Source organism: Dendropsophus ebraccatus, chromosome 7 (assembly GCF_027789765.1).
Source record: "Dendropsophus ebraccatus isolate aDenEbr1 chromosome 7, aDenEbr1.pat, whole genome shotgun sequence".
Classification (NCBI taxonomy): domain Eukaryota; kingdom Metazoa; phylum Chordata; class Amphibia; order Anura; family Hylidae; genus Dendropsophus; species Dendropsophus ebraccatus.
In genome coordinates this window covers 112874217-112892850 of record NC_091460.1, presented here as the reverse complement: position 1 = coordinate 112892850, position 18634 = coordinate 112874217, and the positions used below count along the sequence as shown (strand labels likewise).

At 42.0% G+C, this 18634-nt stretch overlaps 1 protein-coding gene across 12 annotated transcripts in view; it reads left to right on the top strand.

The window, feature by feature from the left end:
- Nucleotides 1–18634, top strand: part of WDFY3 (WD repeat and FYVE domain containing 3) — a 230262-nt gene that overhangs the window by 95902 nt on the left and 115726 nt on the right. For 11 of the 12 annotated variants that reach the window (XM_069978200.1, XM_069978202.1, XM_069978204.1 and 8 more), the window contains 2 exons: nucleotides 6573–6765; nucleotides 10525–10711. In XM_069978200.1, coding sequence (XP_069834301.1) covers nucleotides 6573–6765; nucleotides 10525–10711 — 380 coding nt within the window. Of the gene's footprint in view, nucleotides 1–6572; nucleotides 6766–10524; nucleotides 10712–15737; nucleotides 16221–18634 lie in introns of those variants that run through there. The other variant, XM_069978211.1, reaches the window with a different exon arrangement.

Here is an 18634-nt window from a genome sequence, read left to right as displayed (position 1 = left end):
ATCATGGAGCTCCCCGCCAGCTGTCAACATCTCCCTGGTTCTGGGTATGTCACCACCCGGGTTCCACATCACATACTGGTGGGATTTAGCTCAGCCAATCAGTGACTGCAGCGGTGTCCTGCCCCGGTCACTAACTGGCTGAATGAGGCGTCTGTCAGCAAGGCTGTGATGTAACTGGAGGGGAGCTCAGAAGACAGCCGGGTCCAGGAGCGTGGCGTGGCTCTGTGCAGGCACCAGGACAGGTGGCTATACCCCGTTTTTTTTTCCTATCTTCCCCCCCCCCCCCCCCCCCCCACACCCCCATGTGTGTAATGATTTTTTACTTCCCGGAGGGACGTTTCCTTCAAAATAAACTTCTTCTATTAGTGGTCAACCAGGTTTCATTAATGTGTATCTGCGAGAAAGTTAAACGTAACAAGAATTACTGTACCCTTGCCCTTTTAAGTTTCCAAATGTAATGGCTGGATTACTACTGCTATTTTACGGTTGGATTGGATTGCTCGCTAATACTGTTTTATGGAATGTTTTATGTCGATCCCTTAGTTTGATACTTCATGACAAAGCAGTTTTTTTTGTTTTTCAAGACGTAACCTTTTTTTAAAATTTTTTTCCTTTGACATAGAGGTTGTATAGGTTTGTGTTTTGCAGACTGAGCCGTTACTTTTTACATGTCTCTTAAGAAAATAATTTGTTTTTGCGCTGCTGCTTTCAAAGCCATAACATACCAAACCCATAACATTTTATATATATATATATATATATATATATATATATATATATATATATGTTTTTTTTGAACAAAAAAAACCTGCAATTTTGCCATTGTTCATTAATATTATGAATATTTTTTTTTCTTTTTTTTAAGGTGTTGACTGTATGGATAAGTGAAGAACCAGCCATACCAACTATTCATAGTTTTTTTTCCATCCTGAAAATAATGCACTTACTGTTTTTTGTTTTTTTGGGGGGGAAAAACAGTAATTGACATTAAAGAGGACCTGTCACCACTTCTGATCTGTCTGTTTTAGCAAGATACATGCAGTTCCACATCCCCCATTGCACAGGGATTTGTGACTAGTAGCCAATGATTCTCAGCATGTTAGAACTATCCGATCAGCTGATCTGTTTAGCTGATAATTGCCCCATTTTATAGGGCTCTGAGGCCCTTAGACCTTTTATCATATGTCCTAGACTTTCACAGTTGTTTTAAATTAGGTAAGGTCTTGTTAGTAGTGGAAACCTTCCTTCATATGTACATGGAGCTCCGCTTTTATATATTTTATGCACGCTGTATACTTTTACAGAAACCCTTATGGCTCTGGCAGCACTTCTGTTGATGTCAGTTCTTCACCATAAATACATATTGTCAAAGTGTTCAAGTCTCTAAATCATTTTTTTAAATTGGAAACGCCATACCAGTGCCATTCTGTGTTTTTAAGCATCCATTTTCTGTTTCTGAGTTTTAGGGTACAAACCCACACACCATATACACAGCAGATACGCAGCAAAAACGCAGCAGATTTGAAGCAGATTTGGTGGTGCAGATTTGATGCTGTGTTCAGTTATTTAGATCTAATCTGCTGCGTATTTGTTGCGTATTTGCTGCGTATCGCAGCAGTAAATAAGCTGCGTATACGGTATGAGGGTTTGTACCCTTATTGTCTATGTCTCAGCTTGCTGCCCATGATCATGTAACTTCTACAGAACAGCGATTGCTAGGGTCAGTGCACCATAGTATCCTTATCACTGGGATTTGAAGAAAAAAAAAATTCTTTGCACCTCAACTGATTTAAGAAATTTAAATAGATTTGTAATTTTTATTAAAGTATTGTGTTGCCCCCCTAAAGTTATACAAATCCCTAATATACACTTATTATGAGAAATGCACAAAAAGTGCTTTTTTACCTGCACTTACTACTGCATCAGGGCTTCACTTCCTGGATAATATGGTGATTTCACTTCCTGGATAACATGGTGATGTCACGACCCGACTCCCAGAGCTGTGCGTGCAGAGGGATGATGGCAGAAGGATGCTCAGTGTCCCTCCAGTGCCCTGTGTCCCTCACTGTCCCCCTGCCATCATCCTCTCCAGCAGCCACAGCCCGCACAGCTCTGGGAGTCGGGTCGTGACATCACCATGTTATCCAGGAAGTGACATCACCATGTTATCCAGGAAGTGACATTACCATGTTATCCAGGAAGTGACATTACCATGTTATCCAGGAAGTGACATTACCATGTTATCCAGGAAGTGACATTACCATGTTATCCAGGAAGTGACATTACCATGTTATCCAGGAAGTGACATCACCATGTTATCCAGGAAGTGAATATGCCAGGCTACTATTTGAGACTATGTGAGAGGGCTGGCTACTATATAAGAGACTATGGGGGAGGGCTGGCTACTATATAAGACTACTGGGGAGGGCTGGCTACTATATGAGACAACAGGGGAGAGCTGACTATTGGGGAGGGCTGGCTACTGTCGGAGACTATTAGCAGGGGCTGGCTACTATAGGAGACTATTTTGGAGGGCTGGCTACTATATGGGACACATGGGGGCTGGCTACTATTTGGGAACTACTGGGAGGGCTGGCTACTATGTCGGGCAATTTTACTTGGGTTGGCTACTACATGGGGCAATATTGGGGGGGTTGGCTATTACATGGGTTGGGGTTTAATCATATCATAGCAATTTATCATGTCATTTATCATAGTGCACAGTGCTGGGAGATGCACACCACTGACCGTGACAGGACCGACGCACTTGCGCTTCAATAATTATCAAGGTTGGCCCGCGACACTGTCCAATTTTTTTTATTTTGGCCCACTGTGTATTTGAGTTTGACACCCCTGCTATATGTCCTGCAGGAAGTGGTTATTTTGTTCCAGTCTGACACAGTGCTCTCTGCTGCCACCTCTGTCCATCAGGAACTGTCCAGAGCAAGATCAAATCCCCATTGAAAACCTTTCCTGCCTGGGCAGTTCCTAACATGGATAGAGGTGGCAGCAGAGAGCACTGTGTCAGACTGGAAAAAATACACTACTTCCTGCTGGACATACAGCAGCTGATAAATACTGGAAGAGATTTTTTAATTACAGATTTATATAACTTACTGACACCGGAGTACCCCTTTAAGAGAAATACAGGAAAAGCAGAAAATGTTCAGAATCTTACAGCAGTAAATAAGAAAACATTACAAGGTTTATGGAGTGTGCGGTTTATTATTACCCATGTACTTTTTACACACGATTTGCATCCCCAGAACATTGCAGTGCAGAGAGTCTGACTCCATGGCACATTGCCAGTAAAGTGATTTAGCTCTATAGCACTTGGAGGAGCAGTACCAGGAATACCAAGGTCTGGGTTGAGCTGGAGTAAACCCTTTATCTGAATCTGCATTAGAAATCATTATGTGTACTGCTGCCTTTGCAATAGTTATTTCCATCTGGCGTCAGCACTTATCGATCTGTTTAATATCCCCACTGCAATTTCTTAATAGAATATTTGATAAGCCATCTGCCTCTATGATCATTCCCCCGTCTAAATGAGGATTTTCATCCCCAGTTTAAGAACTTTATCTTCATTATATTCTGTAGCAGGGGTTTATTGAATATCCTTGTTTTGCTAATATTAAAAGGAAATTATATATTCGGAAACCAAACTTCAGCTCGCGGCATTGTTATTGATTGAAGCTTCTATATTAACAGAGAAAAACCGAGATTTTGTTATTAGTCAGCTTCTGTGGTCCGGACGCATGGTAGACTCCTGGCTTGGCAATCTGACCAGGATTGGAATACATTTTGAGCCATCAGATTGGTTACTTTATTTTAAGAAAAAGAACTCGGAATTTCGCAAACTACAGTTTTCTTAAAGTAGAAAGTGGAAGAAAATGAAAATAATAAGAAATAAGCTTCTTTGCTTAAAACTCCCTTCTGTTACACTAAGTCAGTCCTTGGTGAGCTGGCTCCTAAAAATATCCTCAGTTACCCTCTGATGATTGTACCACAGCTAACGTGGTACTCAGGAAATTACTGTCACCACTGAGCTTTTATGTAGAGCTCATTTACATAGCTCCACCCACTTTCTAGATGTTTCTCTGCTAGTAGCTGCACTTCTCCCAGGAGGCAGTTGGCGGTGCTGTTGTCTAATCTCCCGGAATGTGTTCTGTATACTGCAATATCTTCTAAGATGGAATGATCAAACAAGGAGCAAAACATATTTCAAATAGAGATGAGCGAATCGGGTTTTAGTTGTTCCGAACTTTCGGCATTTGATTAGTGGTGGCTGCTGAACTTGGATAAAGCTCTAAGGTTGTCTGGAAAACATGGATACAGCCAATGACTATATCCATGTTTTCCACATAGCCTTAGGGCTTTATCCAACTTCAGCAGCCACCGCTAATCAAATGTCAAAAGTTCGGGTTCGGATCGACTCGAGCATGCTCCAGGTTCACTCATCTCTAATTACAAACCACAATGTCATGAGGTGAAGAAATAAAAAAATATATATATATATATTTACATTATGGCAAAGTTTTCCATGCAAACAGTTCAATGATGATTTCCTAATAGATTAGGGGAAACTGAACTGATGGAAAGGAAAATGGATTGCATTTCTATCAAGATCCATTAGCAAATCTATATAACCCCTTCCTTGATGATCTCCCCATGTAAACTCTTCCACATCGAAATTTTCCAAATTGTGTGCACACTTGGAATGAACAGTGTTGCAGTTCCCTGTGCAGTGAGTGGCTGGAAATGCCGCTGTTTAGTAGAACTTTCAATGGCTGCCGGTGCACATGATTGGTTGGCTGTAGCCCCAGACGTCTTCTGTTGTGCTCAGCCAATTGTGGCTGAGCAGCTAATAACTTGGAGGGGGGCTGGCATGAGGGAGGGCTAGAGCAGTCAGACCGGCCTCCTTAACAGTGATGTAATCGTCCCAAGATGGCGGCCGGGACTGAAGGGGTTGACAGTAATTATGTGAGTATGCAGTATTTACACTTCCGGGTTGAGCGTCGGGGAGTGGAAACATGAGTAAGCGGGCCATTTACATAAATAGCACACATTACAATGTTATATAACTTTGTAATGTGTGTTATTTAGTAAAAAAAAAAAGGTTTTTCACCTGACTACTCCTTTAACATCAGGAAAAAATACCATAGAGGTCATATGGTACATTAGAGTAGCACTATTTCATGTATTGTATAACATTGATCACCAGATTTCTTCATTGCAGATTTTTCATTGTCAGTGGGTAAATGTTAACGTCTATGGTGTCTGCCATACTCTGCACACACACAAAACAGGAGATCCTGCACTTCCATACCTGTAGCACACCATGAAAAGTGGCAGCAGCATGGAGGGCACTAAAGAGCAGTATGAACATAGAAAAACACCCAACCAGCCAGAAGGATGCTTAACTTAAAGCGACTCTGTACCCACAATCTGACCCCCAAACCACTTGTGCCTTCAGATAGCTGCTTTTAATCCAAGATCTGTCCTGGGGTCCGTTCAGCAGGTGATGCAGATATTGTCCTAAAAAAACAACTTTTAAACTGGCAGGCCCGTGCCCAACGACCAGGGCGTAGATTGTGTATGCATTAGGCTGGCACAACCTCCTGTCCCTCCTCCCCGCCTTCCTCATAATTAGGAATGCCCCAGGCAGATTGTGTCCTATTCCCCACCTGTGTGAATACTGAACATGGGCTGGATTGTTAAGGCACCTGTGCAATGTTCAGACAGAAGAAAATGTTCTAGGGGCATTCCTAATGATGAAGAGGGTGGGGAGTAGGGACGGAGGGGGTGGTGCAAAATTATGGCACAGATACTACAAGCCCCAGCTGTTGGGCACAGGGCTGCAAGTTTAAAAGTTGTCTTTTAGGACGATAACTGCATCACCTGCCGAACGGACCCCAGGACAGATCTTGGATTAGAAGCAGCTATCTGAAGGTACAAGTGGTTTGGGGGGAGAGATTGTGGGTACAGAGTCACTTTAAGTAATGATGTCACAAAATTGCAGAAGGTTTTGCAGAGTGCTTAGGTGTTCTCCGCAAATGCGGAGGCTCCAATAGACTTCTATTTGAGAGTCCATACTGAAGTTGCGGACCGCATTGGAGTGGTGAAAACCTTCTTCATGCACTAAACAGCAGTACTGTTCACTGTTGTGAATCTGCCATTTGGTAGAAGTCTAAAATTGGTGTCTTGTTCTGCTCTTTCCAGCCTTTCCTTCCCTTTCCATAGATGTTTCTAGGCAGGTGTATCACGATACTTCTGTTTGTCATAAGAATTCAAGCTCTTTTGCAGAGTGAAAGATAATGGGTGTAGAAGGGAAGGGTATGGAGGAAAGTAGCCTGATAAGGGGAGAAAGAGGCATTTCTTCTAATAAGATATATTATAGAGTTTCTTACATCTGCTTGTACTATTGATTTTATACAAAGTTTGCTGGAAGTACCAATTTAAAACACTTGAGTAACTAACTTTTACTTATACATACAACTATTTTATATAATCATGCATGTAATATATATTCTTCCATTCTGAAAAAGATGCAAATGTTTTTCCCCCTGTAGATTCTAGTGAAGTTGTGTAGCTTTGTATCTCCAGCTGAGGAGCTGGCCCAAAAAGATGACCTTCAACTCCTGTTCAGTGCAATAACATCCTGGTGCCCTCCCTACAACCTTCCTTGGAGAAAAAGTGCTGGTGAAGTCTTGATGACCATTTCCCGACATGGACTTAGCCTAAATGTAGTAAAATATATACATGGTGAGTAACCTGATCTTTTAAATGTGTTTGAATAGACCCTATCTATTTACCTTTTATTTTTAGCATTTATTTTATTAGAGAGTGACATCTTTTTTAATAAAAACAACATTGCAATACGCTCGTTTGTTTTTTTTTTTAAAGCTTTCTATGTTTAAATCAATGTGATACATATGGCCAATGTTATACATATACTCCCTCTTTGCTGATATTTGGTCTTTTCTCTGTTTAAAAAAAGAGACCAAACACAGGAAGTCCCAGTGCGCTCAAACAAGGAAAGACACCTGTTCATCATGAAGGTTGTATGTAAACTGAGGGCAATTGAAGGGTTATTCCGCTCAAACATAACTTCTCATATGTTGCTGCCCATGGTGAGACTAACAATTCCTTCCATACTTATTATCTACTCAGTCTCCTTTTCCCAATTCTGAGCTGCTGCTTTCTGCTGAGGACACGAAAAAACTGAGTATGAGCTTTTCTCTCTATCTCCCATCTTCCTCCATGTCTTCCTAGAAGGTTGACTTAAACATCCCTGGCAGGCTTCATCTGCAACTTTGTAGCTTCTTTGTGATTCTAAGAGGGTTACACTGAGGTCAAGTTGCTAGTGAACTCACTGTGATCAACCCTCCTGGCATTACAAAGTTGCTACAAAGTTACAGATACGGCCGGCCAGGGACATTTTTTCATCAGCCATCTTGGAAGGGAGGTTGGAGGAAGGGGAGATGGAGAGAAAAGCTCCAACTTTTTTGTGTCTTCAGAAGAAAGCAGCAGCTGAGAATTTTGGTAAGGAGACTGAATAGTTATTATTATTATTATTATTATTATTATGAAGAAGAAGTATGGAATGAATTGTTAGTCACACTATGGGCACCAGTATATGAAAAGTTTTTTTGAAACTGAAAATGAGTGGGATACCCCTTTAACTTAGGCTAATTATAATATTAACCTTTGCTAATTCTATTATCAGCTATTGCAGCTTACCAGGAGACAATGCTCTTTGTTATGTAACAACTATAATGGCACTGTGTGGTTACAGAGGTTTTGGTGCTATGTGACAGGAGAGCTGACCATACAGTGCAAGCACACCCAGGATTCTCTGCACCTGAATGTGAACACGTAGTAGCTTTACCCATGTGCAGTGAAGGCAGACCTAGTGGCCATATGTATAAAAGTTGATTTAAACAAAGAAAAGGTAAAAAAAAAATATATATATATATATATTTTAAAGGGAATATAAAACTACTTGTGATCACATTTTGCAGCAGTGCCTCTTTAAGCCATATGTATTACCATAAAGATACATTATGAAATATTGCAGTTATTATATCTGTACTTCTCTACTGAAAGTGTTTCCTGCTATGGCATGTAATGAAGCCGGACAGTATCATTGCTAGACAGAGGGTCAGTGACAAACCCACAGATCTTATTGTGCTGCCTGAGCCAAGATAAGCAGCTTTCTTATTGACAACCCCAAAGTGAAGAGTGTTGACAGCTAACATAAGAGCTGAGTGAAGGGGTATGGGTTTCTGGAGGAAGGGGTGTGCTGGTGTTGTCAGTTGACGCTAAAGAGCTGTGCGAGGGGGGAGACGTTTCAGTAAAAATTGCCTCAATGACATAAATCTAACATCGTGCACAATATATTCATGGAAAATATGTGGAGATTTTGATTGTTATTTAGTTCTTTTCTTTTGCATTTCTTTTCCCTTTTTTTTTAATTCTTTTTTTTGCGTGCTTTCATTTTTGGTAGACATTTTATGTGATATCTAGTGCACTTTTACATATAAAATTTTAACATATTCCTCTGTTACTTGCTTTAGCATTGCTGAATTCGGGGTTTTCTTTCATGTGTCCTACATTGTAAAACCCTGGAGCATTTACAGCATAGTTCCATAGTATAATGCTGTATCCCAGACATGTTATTGCTGTTTTATATGTGCATTGCAGTCAATAGGAAAAAAGAAAAAAAAGTGCAATTTTTTTAAAAAAATATTATTTTTATATAGAAAAATGGAGACAATGGTCAGCAGCACCCAGCCAATATGTTCATGCTTCTTGGCCTTTGTTGCTGTTATAGAGTATAAAGGTGAAGCTCCTGGATCCCAGGGTAAACATATAGAAAAAGAAACAGATTCTTTTAGCTCATAAAATCCATTAAAATTTTATCATGTATCTTTAAAACAACCAACGCTTTTCGAACATTCACGGTTCTTAATCATGGTATCTGATCAAAATGTAGTTGGTATGATGACCATCTTTAGAGTAGCTGTCAACTATGTCTGATACTTGGGAAGTATGTCTACATGGACATGGACATTAGACATAGTTTACAGCTACTCTAAAGATGGTTATCATACCAACTACATTTTCATCAGATAACCTGATTAAGAACTAGGCAGGTTCGAAACGCGTTGGTTGTTTTAAAGGAGACCTGTCACCCCGGCTGCTGGGGTGAAGGCCGCCAGATCCCCTGCTGAAGTCCCATATACTTACCCCTTTCATGAAGTTGCGGTCCAGGACCCCGTCCTGCCACCAAGAAATCCCCCTCGGAAGCCGTGCGCGCGCTCGCCAGAGATGAGTTCGGCGCCCATAGAGAATGACTGGAGCGCAGGACAGGGCCCGGGACTGCGACTTTGTGGAAGGGTTAAGTATAAGGGGCTCCAGCGGGGGATCGGGTGGCCTTCACCCCAGCAGCCGGGGTGATAGGTTTCCTTTAATGATACATAATGTTTGACTGGTTTTTATGAGCTGAAGTAATCTGTTTCTTCTATATTATTTTTATGTTTATTTGCACTAAAATTTGCAGTAGGTTTTGGGACGTGATGGTCGATGTCTTTCTTGGCTTTATTCAGTGTTTTTGTATGAACTTGGTCCTATAGTTCTCCTTTATTAATAGAACCTTAATCTTTTCAGCATTTGATCCAGGTACAGAATATGTCTCCCTGTACAGTTAATGAAAGCTATTGAGCCTTACAACTCATTAATTGATGATTAGTTTATATTAGATATTTCAAAATTGTCTGCTTCAGGTGGATGTCTGATAAAGGGATGTCCGATAACTATAAAGGGATGTCTATATAACTATCTGGTTTCAGACAGTTATATAGATTTGTAATTTACTTCTATTTAAATGTTTTCCCAGTACTTATCAGCTGCTGCATACCCTGCAGTAAGTAGTGTATTCTTTCCAGTCTGACACAGTGCTCTCTGCTGCCACCTGTGTCCATGTCAGGAACTGTCCTGAGCAGTAGCAAATCCCCATATAAAACTGGACAGTTCCTGACATGGACAGAGGTGGCAGCAGAGAGCACTATGTCAGACTGGAAAGAATACACCACTTCCTGCCGGACATACAGCAGCTGATAAGTACTGGAAGACGAGATATTTTCACAAAGAAGTAAATCACAAATCTATAAAACTTTTTGACACCAGTTGATTTGAAAGAAAAAAAAATTGCCAGAGTACCCCTTTAATTGCATTGCAAGTTTTAGGAGATTTGTTTTTTTAAAGCAGTTCATGTGCAAAGGAGAAATAAAACTGAGGTTTTCATCTTTCCGCGGATCAGCCAGTTTCACCATTTCCTTTGTCCTGGATACAGGAGGGAATGAGTCATTCCTCAGAGGAAAGCATGGACAGCTTACCCAGAGCCTACAAGAAGACAGATGATACACGCTTCATTTATTAAGTGTCACTTTTTTTTAAAATAGGTGCTACGTGTCTATTTTAAACCATGTCACTGAATTTACGTCACCTGTTCCCCTACAGAGAAAGAATGCCTGGCCACATGTGTCCAAAACATGCAGCAGTCAAATGATCTGTCCCCGCTGGAAATTGTGGAGATGTTTGCAGGGCTTTCCTGTTTTCTTAAAGACTCCAGTGATGTATCTCAGACGCTTCTGGATGACTTCAGAATATGCCAAGGATACGTCTTCCTCTCCGACCTCATACTGAGGTAAATCTGACAGCCCCAAAAAACGGTGGACGTGCCGGTTATATATCATTTAGCATGTGAAATGTTGCTGAACGGGTTGTCTGATTTTATACTGTATACTTAAATAGAAACATAGACGATTGTCAGCAGAAAAAGACCACCTGGTCCATCTACTCCGCCCTTTAAGTATTTCCTTTCTTATTGTCTTAGGATAGATATAGGTTTATCCCAAGCAGGTTAACATTCAGTTACTGTACATTTTACAACCACGTCTGCTAGACGTTTGCTCCAAGCATCTACTACTCTTTCAGTAAAAATATTTTTTTCACGTTGCTTCTGATGTGTCCCCCAACAAATCTCTCACTGTGTCCTCTTGTTCTTGTGTTCAGTTTTTTTTATTTTTTATTATTAAAACACTTCCCTCTGGAATCTTTTATTTGGTCTTTTAACATGTTTAAAAGCTTCAATGAAATAAAGTGTCACTGTCGTTTCTCAAAACTTTTGACATGTCATAGAGACGTAGATGATTCCAGGTCTGACCAGATAGAGCCAGGTGAAGACTGAGCCAAGCGTGGTCCTCTACTGGCTCAGTGTCATGTGATCAGTCGGACTTAAGTTAAAGCTCTATAGAGCCTGACTGATCATGTAACACAGAGCTAGGAGAGGACCACGCTTAGCACGGTCATCACCTGTCTCTATCTTTTGATCAGTACGGGTCTGACCACTCTGACCCGGAACAATCAAAATTTATGTCAGAAGTTTTGGGAAATGACAATTTATGTCTTTCCCTCACACCCTCTACCATTTTTGCAGCCCGTCTTTGGACCTGTTCTATTTTTATCAATATCCTTTTTGTAGGTGAGGTCTCCAGAACTAGATACAGTATTCCAGATGTGGCCTCACCAGAGCTCTATACAGTGGGATCACAATCTCCCTCTTCCTACTGGTTATACCTCTAGCTATATAGGCCAGCATATGATTAGTATTCCCTACCCCCTGGCTGCACTGGTGACTCTTTTTAAGCTTGTCAGAAATTGCCCCTAAATCTTTCTCTTCTGAAGTCTTTGCTAACACAGAACTACATTTATGATACTCGGATAAAGGATTACTTCTCCCCAAGTGCATTATTTTACATTTGAAAACTGCAGTTTCCATTGTTTGGGCCACTTATCTAGGAAAGCTGTATCATTTTACATATTACTGACACCTCCAGGAATGTCAACCCTATTGCACACTTTTGTGTCATCAGCAAATAGACAAACCTTACCTACCAAACCTTCTCCTATATCACTTATCCTACCTACCAAATAGCTGTAGGTGTAATAGCTCATGCAGAAAGGCAACGATCAGCCAACATGCACGATGTCAGCTGATCGTTACCTTTCTGCATGAACCAAAGTCTTGATAATGATAGCAACGCTCTGCTGGCCATTGCTCCGTGTAATAGGAGCGGCAGCACCAGACCGCTGCTGTATTCCATGTGCCACCCGGATGATCTTTAGCTGCTCCCCGCGGCCTCCCCACTCCTCCCGCTACGTAATAGCACCGATATTGCTCCTAAATATCAAGCCGTCTAATACAGCCCTAAGAGTGATGGCCCCCCCGGGCAGCCGCCTACCCTCCTGCCCAATGGGAAAGACGACCCCGTCCCTTCCCTGTTTTAGATGATCCGAGTAATTTTAATGAGCAGCAACAATGCAAATAAACACAAAATGCAGCTGAAGATAAAGATTTATTAACAACCAATAGTTAAAGGGGAATTCGGTTAAATAAGGCTTAACTGCAGCATGAATTCCAGAGCGATGAAGTACATGTGTATGTACCCGGTCTGTCAGCCATCACTCGTGGCCCAGCGCTGTGTGCTTGCCAGCTAAGGTGTCTTCAGCACAGTATGAGCAGTGCCTGCCAGATGCAGAGGGGAGGGTGGCGGCTATGGTAAGATGGAGTCTCAGGTGGTAATAATAGATGTTGAAAGGCAGATGGTAAAGATGGTAATGCCAGATGTTATAGGCAGATGGTAATGCCAGATGTTAAAGGTGGTAATGCCAGATGTTAAAGGTGGTAATGCCAGATGGTAGATGGTAATTCCAGATGTTAATGCAGATGCCAGATGGTAATAGATATGCCAGATGGTGATGCCAGATTTTAAGATATATGCCAGATGGTGATGCCAGATGTTGATGCCAGATGGTGATGCCAGATGGTTAAGATGTTTTCTATAAATCTGTAGGAGGAGAGAGACACCAAAAAATGATGGTAAGCAAAGAGGTGAAGGATACTTTATACTTTTATTATAGTTCACATCTTATGGCTCTTTAATTCAATGAATAGTGGCCGCACAAAATTGACATGTCAGTTTTTTGTGCAGCTGCAAGGAATCCCAACCGGAGTTTATGCAGAGTGGGATTCCATTGAAATCAATGCAATGTATTTTTTCATTTAATAACGGACGTTATTAACTAAAAAAATATGTTGTGTGAATTTAGCCTTAAAGCGCAAACCAGTAACACTCTAACTCTGTAAGTGTAGGACAACGTGCTGGGCTTAAGCCCCTTTTACACTGGCAGATTATTGGCAAGGAGTGTTGCTAAAAACATACGGCCAATAATCGGTGCGTGTAAAGGTTTCAGTGATCAGCCGAGGAGCAGGAAAATGCCCACTCAGCGGCTGATCGCATCTTTTGTGTGGGTGGTAAAGTCCTTGACATTTCTGAGCAGTAGGTAAGGGCGGCATTGTGTGGAATGACCACAGAAAGGATCTTGTATACTCAGTTTAGTCCAAGATGTTCGGACGGGAACAACAAAAGAAGGATCTTATCCTAAGGAATAATAAGAAGAAAGCTGACATTAAGAAGCTTTAGAGACCCCGGGGAGGAGCGTACCCCGGTGGCATTATTATGCTGGATATGCCCCATGACTGGCACCACTAGATGGCGCCTGTGTGCATATATATAGTGTGTGCAGACAGGTTTTATATCATTGTCTTTTATTGGGGCAGTAAGACGTCTATATGGTGGTGTGATCTATAATGTGTCTGTATGTTAGTGTACTATAATGTGTCTGTATGTTAGTGTATTGCATCCCTCTACTTACATAGCCAGCCTCCTCTCCCTCTTCAGTGCGCGACGCTCCTTCTTGATCAGTCGACGCTCCTTCTTCAGCTCCCTTGCAAGATCTTTTTCAGTCTCCTCTCTAATGTACATAAAACATATATCAAGTTAAATGTAATTATATGACATTATCCCAGTCTCTAGCGCCAATATAAGAGAATCCCACTGTGTGATGACTGATTAAAAAGTACAGGGTCTTACCTGATAGTATCGAGAGTGGGCCGCCAGGTATACTTCTGAAAGCCGCCACTGGTAAAGAACAGAGCAGGTTAGGATAACATAACATAAATGGAATCTACAGAAAATATTCAGGTGTTTGGATTATTTTTCCATCTACATGGAAGACTCCACCATACCTGAAAGCATCAGGAGCCGAACGGACCAAGGACAGCCATCTGCAAGAGAAGCCAGAAGAAGAAACACATTGATAAGTCTTTCACAACTAGTGATCCATAGAACTACCCACACTACTCAGGATATAAGTGGCCATGGGGTATAGGGAGATAGGTGGCCATGGGGTATAGGGAGATAGGTGGCCATGGGGTATAAGGAGATAAGTTTCCATGGAGTATAAGGACTTAAGTGCCATTGGGGAATAAGGAGATAAGGGCCCATGTGGTATAAGGAGATAAGTGGCCATGGGGGTGAGGGGTAGAAGGGGGGTAATACTTACGCCTCATCAGGTCCGTCATCCTCAGCAGTCTTGAAATTGTTAATCCTTATATAGAGGAAAAAAGAGAATGATGATTAGTTATCTCTTCTAGCAGCTATATAGGGTTAGCTATATAAAACATTCAGATGTTTGGAATGTTTTTTCCTTCTACAAGGAAGACTCCATCATACCTGAGAACCTGAGGGTATGGAGGGACCACCAACAGCCATCTGCAGGAGAAACCAGAATAAGAAACATATTGACAAGTCTTCCACAACTAGTGCTACAGAGAACTTCCCATGTTTATTTCAGAAAGTGGCCATGGGGTATAAGAAATTAAGTGGCCATAGGGGATACGAAATTAAGCAGCCATGCACATCATCATCATTTACCTCCATGGCCATAGAGTAACCAGCAACGCACAGTGCATGGCTGTTTACTACACCAGAGCATGGACACCTATCACAATGATAGAAGCCCCGACCCCATGAGACAGGGCATTTTGATGCTTCCTTACTTGGTTTTGATGGTGTGTGTGTGTTGGGGGGGGGGGGGGGGGGTGTCATACTCACAGCTCATCAGGGTCCTCGACCCAGGGGTCTGGGTCGTCGACACGGGGGTCTGGATCTTCAGCTGTAAAAAAAAACAGAGATTTGCTGAGATATTCAATGTAAGTAAATTGCCCAATCCCTCCCCCATGTTGCTTGTAGAATCCCATTCTTTACATTGCAGACAAATAAGGAGCATGGGGGGGGGGGGGGGCTCGGAGAGGATGGTGGGAAGGCGGGGAGGCTGGTGGGGATTGTGGGGGGTAATGGTGGTGAGAATCATGGAGAGACTGGCAGGGGGATGGCGGGTGGATGGAGGATGATAGGGGGTGGGGGATGGCGGGGGGGATGGTGGATGGCGGGGGACGGAGGATAGTGGGGGTGGGGGTGAATGATGGTGATACTTACAGTGCAAGTTGCACACTGTAGACCATTTCTGTAATGATAAAACAGAGTAAAGCGAGTTAGTATCATTAGAAGATTTCAGCTGTTACTCCTGATGATATATAATATATATGATATATTTGATACAAACAACTTGCAGCACAGCAGTAACAGAGGGAGACCAGCAGGGGGCAGCACCAGAAACACATAGCAGGTACCTTGCTGGAGATTTATGGCTCTGTCTATAGTAATTTCTGCTTGTTGCCCACAGCAGCCAATCACAGCTCAGCTTCCATTTCTCACATTGCTCTGGTAAAATGAAAGCTGAGCTGTGATTGGTTGCTATGGGAGCTCTGGTTGCTAGGGGCAGTGAGAGACATCTCCCCAATCTCTAATCCATCAATTATCTTCATGGTTAGAAATAGGAATAATTGTGGAGATTGGATGCAGTAACTGTGGCTGTGATGGGTGCAGCGCCCCCTATAGGCTGACTGCTGTGAATATGCATAGAGACTGTGACAGTGTGAACAGGCCCTTACCTTCATAGACATTGCAGTGATCTCTGTTATCCAACACGAGAACCTGAGGAAGAGAGAAGAAATGTTGTTTTTAGGGTATAAACCCACACACCGTATATGCAGCGTATTTGCTGCTGCGATACGCAGCAAACTCGCAGCAAACTCGCAGCAGATTAGATCTAAATAACTGAACACAGCATCAAATCTGTACCAACAAATCCTCTGCGTTTTTGTTGCATATCTGCTGCATATACGGTGTGTGGGTTTATACCCTTAGTGCGGCTTCTTGGTGTTTCTAAGTAGCGGATCACTCACCAATGTAAGTTCTCTACTGTGTGAGATTTGGGGGACACCAGGCTTGGGGGGGCGCAGAGGGCTCAGTACAGGGTGGGGGAGGGGGAGATAGAAGGGGGAGATACTTACACCTATACTCCTACTCCAACTCTGAAGAGTTCCGAGATCTGCAGAGCCTTATCATTCATGTATGTCATCATGTGTGGCTGATGTCACTCTGTGATGTCATAGAGAAAGCAGACAGCCAATCAGATACCAGATCATTGCTAGGTGTAATTTGCATATAGATAGAAAGATAAATAGGAGATAGATAGATCAGATAGATAGATAGATAGATAATGTTACATATAAATAGGTAGAACACATTGGATTTTTCCCCCCCACTATGTAATGATGTAACTGTGTATATATTATATCAGCTCTGGGCAGGTCGGGTATTGTAAGGAAAGCGGTAAAGCAGAAACCAAAGATTCCCCTGGTAATTTTGAAGTTTTTGCAGCTTTCTTTCCAGCCTTTTCATAGTGCATAGTTCCCTTTAACCTCTTAAAGACTGGACCAATTTCCATTTTTGCGTTTTTGTTTTTTCCTCCTTGTGCTTAAAAGCCCATAGCACTTGCATTTTGTCACCTAGAAACCCACATGAGCCCTTATTTTTTGTGCCACTATTTGTACTTTGCAATGACCGTCTCAATTTTTGCATAAAGTACACTGGGAAACCAGAATTTTTTTTAAATGTGTGGTGAAATTGAAAAAACAAAAAACAAAAAAAAAAACTTTTTTTTTTTTTTTTTTATTTGGTGGGGGGTGGGGGTGTTTACGTCGTTCACCCTGGGGTAAAACTGTTATATATGTCCCTCAAGTTGTTACAATTACAACAATATGTAAGATGCATAACTTTTATTTTATTTGATGGCTTTTAAAAAATTAAAACCTTTTTAAAAAAAATATATATGTTCTTTAAAATCGCTCTATTCCCAGGCTTATAACGCTTTTATCCTTTGGTTTATGGGGCTGTCTGAGGTGTCATTTTTTGCGCCATGATGTGTTCTTTCTATCAGTACCTTGATTGTGGATATGCAACTTTTTGATCGCTTTGATCGCAATTTTTCTGGATTTGATGCATCCAAAAATGCACTATTTTGCACTTTGGATTTTCTTTGCGCTTACGCCGTTTACCGTGCGAGATCAGGAATGTGATAAATTAATAGTTTGGGCGATTACTCACGTGGCGATACCAAACATGTTTCTTTACTTAATTTTATTTATAAAATGGGAAAAGGGGGGTGATTTTAACTTTATTTATTTATTTTTTACACACAAACTAGAAGCCCCTCTGGGGTTAGGGTTATTCCCCCTGGGGGACTTCTAGTATAGCCACACTGATCTCTCATTGAGATCTATGAAGTATTTTTATACTGCATAGATCAATGAGATCAGTGTTCTCTTACTTTGGGCTGCTGCAGCCAAAAACAGTACAGTACCGAGCCGGGATCAACGCCATTACGGTGTATACCCAGGCCGACTACAGAAATTCTGTGATCGCTCCTCCGCGGCCATGTCGCGCGCGGGGGGGGGGGGGGGGGGGGGGGGTGACGATCTGTAGCAACCGTGAACTTTAATTTCATAGGGGGCTTTTGAGCCTGGTACACCTGCACACCCTGTAGCTATCCTCCTGGCCCATACTGATAACACGTCACCAGGGCCTGTTAATCACTGAGTGTAATATCACCAAGGCCAGAACGACAACCAGTCAGTGCTCCCCTGAAGAAGCCGCATAGTGAAATGCATGTAGTGGTCTGAAGTATAGGTCCTGGTATATTTTATGTGTTGTGTGTGTGTGTGTGTGTGTGTGTATAATATATATATTATATATATATTTTTTTGCATTTTTTTGTAGGTGTATTTGACAACTAGTCTTCCTTTACAAACAAACCTAATAGCAGGTCCAGCTTTAATTTAAAGGGGTACTCCGGAGATTTTTTTTTTAACCTCTTAAGGACGCATGACGTACCGGTACGTCATGCCCCCGTAAGAGGTGTTCAGAGCGGGGCCGCGCCGCGACCCCACTCTGAACCGCCTCTGTTTCGGGTGCCGCTTGTAGCCTGGGAGCGCGGGTATTAGTAATACAGTAATCAGATGCAGCTGTCAAACATGACAGCTGCATCCGATTACCGGATGCAGCACTTCCCTGGTGTCTAGTGGCGGAGATCTCCGTTACTGCTGCCGGCCGGGGACTGCTCCAAGATACAGCAAAGATCTCAATGAGAGATCAAAGTGTATACAGTGGTACCTTGGTTTAAGATTAACTTGGTTTAAGAGCGTTTTGCAAGAAGAGCTCACAGTTTTTCAAAATTGTGACTTGGTTTAAGAGCATTGCTTTGGTTTAAGAGCTCCTGGTATTGGGTGGGAGCGTGAGTGGGGGAGGGGCATGGCCTGCAT